General features: G+C 35.1%; 1 protein-coding gene across 5 annotated transcripts in view; it reads right to left on the reverse strand.

Moving 5' to 3' along the window:
• Window positions 1-6,936, reverse strand: part of LOC109726461 (importin beta-like SAD2) — a 56,919-nt gene that overhangs the window by 10,244 nt on the left and 39,739 nt on the right. For all 5 annotated transcript variants that reach the window (XM_020256048.1, XM_020256047.1, XM_020256046.1 and 2 more), the window contains one exon: window positions 320-451. In XM_020256048.1, the coding sequence (XP_020111637.1) occupies window positions 320-451 (132 nt within the window). The remainder of the gene's footprint in view (window positions 1-319; window positions 452-6,936) is intronic.

Consider the following 6,936-nt stretch of genomic DNA (forward strand, 5'->3'; position numbering starts at 1 on the left):
AGAAATGAACATCAAAGTATCAAACATCAAATGGTAAACAAAGCACTATTTTTAGTAGCGACAACAGCATAAATAGATCAGTTCTTATACCTAGTAATGTTGGGACTGATCAGACAAACAAGCAGTTTGGTTATGAATCTTAAACAATAGAATAAGGCAAGGAGCACATATCAAATGGAAAACTTCAGACAGTAGGACGAAAAGTAAGCAGCACGACAAGGCAAGATGCAGTAAGAATGCCTTTCCAAATAAAAATTGAAATAAATGTTATAAACAATGGTGAAAGAGCAGCATAAGGTATAACTACAAGTTTCATTACTTTCAAAGAAATCTACAGCCCAATCTTGAAGTGCATCCATAATCAACGGCCAAAGACTCCACATTGCCATTGATATTGTTGGGGAGAAATATGTCATATAGGTGACAATTTCAATAACTTCTTCAAAAACTTCTGCAGAACGTATAGAGAAATCAAAAAAATAGAAATAAATATTAAAAGAAGATTAAATAATGAAAATGAGGCAAGTGTTTCAGCAAATTAAATAGCATACTCAGTTTAGTATAATATAATAGATCAAGATAACTAAGCTCAACTGTCTACCACTGCTTCCATAGCCCTGAATATGGCCTGGTCTAGATCCTTCTAGATCAGGCATTTTATCTAAGTATCTAACCCACATGCTACATCTGTTTATTGAAAGCAGGTATAAGAATAACTAGCCTAGACTGACAACAAGTCGATATTATTTATACCTATCATGAAAGCAAGAAACCTCTCCAATGGACAGAACAGTTGGCATACACATTGGCACCTTGTGTGATTACATATTAGCGCAATGGCGATTATATATCTACTTAACACTTTCACATTAAATTTCATTGAAATAGTCTAGGATTGTACAAATTTGGTAAAACACAGATACCTATATATGCACTATATCCTCTTCTAAAATTTAGATCGCTATTGACCTTCCTATTAACAATGAACCTAGTGATAATGTTGAAACCAAAGGTAAAGAAAAACAAAACTTCATGACTTCAATAATTTTACATACACAATAAATTGAAGCAGGATTACTCCAAAATAAAATTCCTGCATGTTATAACTTCTTGATTGAAAGAAGGATTGTCATGCAGCAAAAGTTGTCACAATGGCACAGGTGGTGCCATTGTCAGCAAGCCCTCCCATGTCAGTGGCACACCACTAGCACATTGGCACGCGTTGGCATGAACTTTTTCATTAAATTTGCAGAGTTGTAAATGTCTTAATAACTTACATGCATAAACAAGTCATAACTCGGTAAAAAAAAAAAAACAAAAAAACGCTACCATGGATAAATTCACCAAAGCTAAAATGATAAACGAAATTGGGGGAAATCTTCTTATTTTGCCTTTTAAATAAAAATTGGACTCAGTATATGATAGTACCTGCTAATTGCTCCAAATCTATACTACTAACAAAAGAGTGAGTTGGGAAAAAAGAGAAATTTCCATTAATGCCATTACTTTATAAAGCACTAACTTCCTTTGTCCCATCTATTTGAAGTATTTCACCCAAGGTTCTAAGTCCCGCCCCGTGCCGTACAGCACGAGACGGCACGTATCGNCCCCACCCCCCCCACCCCAGCGGCACGCGGGGTCATGCCGCACGAGACAAAGCGGCACAGCGTCCCGTGCCGATGGTGGGTTTTTTTCTTTTTTGCTTTTTTTTTCTTTTGCTTTTTGCTCAGCTTTGGATCCCTCTCACTGTCTCACAACATCATGTATATGCTTTTTTTTTGTCTTTTTGCACCTTGTCTTTTCCTTTTTTGACTTGGATGCTTGTTTTTTTGGACTTTTGTTTTTTTTTTTTTTTTTCGGTTTGGCCTTTGGGTAACGCGAAGGCCAACCATCTCACCTATAACTTCATGCAAATCCCCCCCCGCCCCCCACGCCCCATCTTTCTTTCCTTCTTATTCTTTCCCCCCTTTCTTTCTTCGGTGCTTGGCTATCTTCTCCTCTTCTCTCTCTCTTTTTTTCTTCTCAGTTCTTACATATCTTCCTAAAATTATTTTTGTCATCTTTTTTTCGTCACTTTAAAAGGAGGCAAAGACATTTCATATCGCAGATTTGCTTATTAGGTAAGTCAAAGAAATTATAATTCAATTTTTTTATTTTTAAATATAGAGGCTAATTTTTAATTGACATATCTGATCGACCACAGACATCCATTTTCTTTTCGCAAATTATTTTATCAAAATTTCTCGCACCACGAAGCTTTCGGCGAATCAAGGTAAACAAACTTTAAGGTACATCAATCATAAAATTTTATTTTTGCATTAGAAGATTTAAAATTTTGATAAAATCTAAAGCTAAATTAAATCAATTGATATTTAAGTTTATTTAATTTATTGCTATTTTTTTTATGATCTAACAATTTTTCAAAAATTTTAAGAAAAAAGTATTTTTTTAAAAAAATTAAAAATAATTTAAAATAATTTTAAAAATTATTTTTTGTACCTTATAAAAGAAAGACAGTAATACGATCAAAAGAAAGAAAAAAAGATATCTTTGTATTTTAAAAATTATAACCTGCAATAATTTTAAAAAGTAATATAAATAATTTTAAAATAATTTTAAAAAATTATAATTTTCAGAAAACCATTTCTCTAACTTCGTATTTTATAAAATATTTTTTAAAAGAATAAAAAAGAAAAATTACGGATGTAATTGTGGTTCTATTTTGGTTGTTCTAGTCATTATATGCTTTCTAATCAAATCAATATACAGATCTTGAAAAGCTTTTAGAAAAATTAAAATTTTCTATAATTTTATCTGTTATTATTTTTTAAAATTTATAAAAAATAAAAGCAAAGGAATTTTTAAAGTTGATAGATATGATTCGTTTTTCATCATGTCGTTCATTTTTCTTATTTTTCTGGAATAGATTTTATTTTATTTGTCTATGTGTTAATAATTATAGATCATAATGCCACCTAAAAGAACAGAAGATTATGGCTGGCAACATGGGCAAAAGATTGATGGAAATAGATTTCATCGGAAGTGCAATTACTGTAATATGGTTGAAATGGGCGGAGGTGTCACTCGCCTAAAGAAACATATCGTTGGGGGTTTTTCTGAAGTAGCGAACTGCCCTAAAGTCCCTCAGGAAATAAGACATACAATAAAAATTGAGTTAGAATCTTAAAAAATAGCAAAAAAGAAAGCAAAGGATGATCGAGATGAACTAAGATAAATGAGCGGCTGAATATTCCCTTATTGACCCATATGAAGGTATAGGTGATGAATTAGATGCTAATACTAGAGCTGCCATGAAAGCATCTGTACAAGAAAGATGGCAGCAAGATGAAGTCCAACGACATATAGCACAATTTGAACGCTCTCAATTTGATACTGGTGGTGGGTCTGGGTCTCGGTCTCGGTCTGGCTCTGCACCATCTGGTTTAGCTTGAAGTGATTTTGTTAGCCGCATGTTCGACAGATTTAAAAAAAGACCAAAAGGAAAAAGTGGAAGACATCCAAATATTATAGATATTAGACTCAATGGCATTTCCTAACCTAGATGCTTAGCAGCGTATAGATACAATGCTAAAAAAAGATAAAAAAAGGCAGAATTGGTCGAGCAATAGCAAAATTTTTTCACTTAGTCATATTCCTCCCCATGTAGCAATCACTCCATATTATAGATCAATTATTGCTATCATACAAAAGGAGGGTCTAGGAGTTGAACCACCAATGCCGTATGAGATCTCTGGCAAATACCTTGATGCGGAGGTCAATGATATTCATGCATGGGTAAAAAACTTCAAACAACAGTGGGGAGATGTATGGTGTTATCTTGATGTGCGATAGTTGGACAGGATCGACAAAAATGAGCATTATAAATTTTTTAATTTATTGTAATAGGAAGGTGGTCTTCCACAAATCAATCGATGCAACCAGTCAATTTGAAGATACTGACTATATATATGCATTATTGGAACAAGTGTTACGTGAGGTTGGTGAGAAATGTGTGGTACAAGTTGTATCAGACAATGGTGCAAACTTCAAAAAAGCTGGCAAACTATTAATGCAAAGGCATCCACATTTATTTTGAACTCCTTGTGCAGCGCATTACATCAACCTAGTAGTGAAATTGCATCCACATTTATTTTGATAAGATAAATCGGGTGAAAAAAACTGTAGATACTGCACAACGTATATCTAAGTATTTGTATAATTATTTTTGGGTCCATGCTTTAATAATAAAATTCACAGGACAAGAACTTGTACGTCCTGATATCACACGATTTGCCACAAATTTTATTGCTCTATACAGTATCCTTCAAAATAAAAATGAATTAAAGTCCATGTTTGCATCAGATGAATGGCAAACACTAGATGAAAAATCGATTGAGCAAATAATTCTGCCCCCCAAATTTTGGGATTATGTGAAAGAGATTAATGACATTGTGGAGCCGCTATACATGGTCCTTCGTTTAAGGGATAAAAAAAAAAACCTCATATGGGACATGTCTATTATAAACTAAGGATGGCTAAAGATAATATCAAAACAAATAATCCGTTGCGGTGTCAATCTTATCTAAAAATTATTGACAAATGTTGGGACGTCCAGATGAGTCGAGATCTACACCTAGCAGGTAAGTTATAAATTATAACAAAATTATTTATTATTGATTGTTCATTGGTAATCTTGCATTGTTAATGGAGTGATTTATTTCTTAATGATAGGTTATTGTCTTAATCCGTCATACCATCATCATTATAATCATAGATTTGATGATGAATTGTTGAAGGCATTACGAAACGTCATCAATAGATTGGAGAGGAATCCAACACATGCTGCTATTGCCATAAGTGAGGTATAATGGATTTTTCAATGTATTATTAATTTGCTAGATGTTAATATATTGATTGTTGATTATTATAGTATCATAATAAAGAGAAAAATATTTCATGAATCCTCTAGAACTTTTGGTGAAGCGGGTGCAATTAACAAAAGATACAATATCGATCCTAGTAAGTAACTCCATAATTTAGACAGTTTACAACTGATGATTTGATATATTTTTAACTTTTAATTGTACAGCTGAGTAACGGCTACAATATGGTGGATCAGCAAAGCATTTAAAAAAGATTGTTACGCGTGTCTTATCTCGAACGACAACGTCTAGTAGATGTGAACACAACTGGAGCACATTCGCACTGATACATACCAAAGTGCGTTACTGATTAGTGTACGCTTGATCAAAGAAGCTAGTTTATGTCCACTATAATATGAGGCTCCATTTAAGATGCATGCAAGAGGAGTATAATAAGGAAAAAGAATTAAAAACTAATGATCCCTTGGATGCAAGCTTTAGCAATGATGAATCAGATCCCATACTTGATTTGCTATAAGATAGAGACAATCACGAGGACCCATTACTCGATGAACCTGGTGATCCACCACGACCATTCAGAATAATTGTTGGGGAAGCAGAAATTAGTGATGTTGAAAGATGGACTGACGAGAATATAGGAAGGTCTCAAGGAAATGTGTAAGAACAAATAGCTTTGGACGAAGAATTCCAAAATCCCGCACATGACTTTGATGCAAAATTTGAACGTCTTATGCAAGGACCTGGATATGGTCGCCCACGTCATACTCAGAGTCAATCTAAAAAGGAGAAAACGTCTTATATCGCAAAGAGGCCTACAACGACAGTCCAAAGTAGTAAGAGTAAAAAAAGTATGACCTCGATGAATCAATTAGATACAGCTGATGCGCTCCCACAAGATGATGATAGTGATACATCAGCACCAACAGATTTTAGATTACCACGGTCTAAAGATGAATGTAGTGATAATGATGATACCATTAATAGCAATGAGGATGGTGGCGACTTCATTCCACAAATACAACAGGAGAGTGGGGGTGGTCTTATATTTACTGAAGAGCAAAACTTCACGCATGCCACTCAAGATACTGATCATGGGTCTCAACCACGTCAAACATTCGAGGCGGTATATGACCGTAGAAAAGATAGAAGGTCCTCACAACAAGATTATGGGGAGATGAGACCGAGAGTTTGGATAAAAGAAAATGATGACGTTGTGTGGTATGAGACTTTGTGAAGAAGTCGGCAAGCTGAAGACGAGAAGATATAAACGGTAAGGCCAGTGTGCCATTAAGAAAATGATGCCGAACAAAGTGACAATCAATTTCAATATGTTTAGTGCGTTCATGAAATATCGGATTATTAGCAATCTTGATGGCACTTTGATTGTCACAATACAGAGGAAAGAAAGTTGCAGTTAAACTTTACTTCCTAGAGCCCGAAGAGGCAATAAAAGATCCATAACTTCATCGGATGCCAAGATTTCCGATAAACGATAGAGTTGCCTTCATGTGTCGCCTAGAGTAGACAGCACGACCAGAATGACTGTTACTGTGTCAGTTATGAGGATACGTTGAAGTAGTTTTTAACTGAGGATTGTACCCACTCGGTGAAAGTTTAGGGTGCGCGATAGCCCTCAATCAACCTCGAGAATAAATAGAGTGATAGAGAGCAGGTCTATAACGAATACGACAGGTGTATCATTCGGTTAAACAAGTCCTTGGTTGAAGACAAGTGATACAACGACAAGAAACGTAAGAGGCGATAGAAGCACCGTGATAATTGGTCTCAGAAAAGAAAAGAAGATGGAGCCTTGAAAGTGAGGCTCGAATAAGACTGCGACTAACCCGACCCCTGGTATGACTAGCAGCTAGGTGGTGCCCAATAACGTAGAAAGAACCACTAAGCGAATAAAGGACCGCTCGATTCTTTGTCTTATAGCAGAGGTTTAGATCACGGCTTCGACTCATAGCACGATACAGACGATGTCGTAGACTCTAACAAACCGAAGCAGCAGAAGAACCACTATAACCCTAATGAACGAGATGAGGCTGTG

This window comes from Ananas comosus, linkage group 21 (assembly GCF_001540865.1).
Source record: "Ananas comosus cultivar F153 linkage group 21, ASM154086v1, whole genome shotgun sequence".
In the NCBI taxonomy this organism is placed as follows: Eukaryota; Viridiplantae; Streptophyta; class Magnoliopsida; order Poales; family Bromeliaceae; genus Ananas; species Ananas comosus.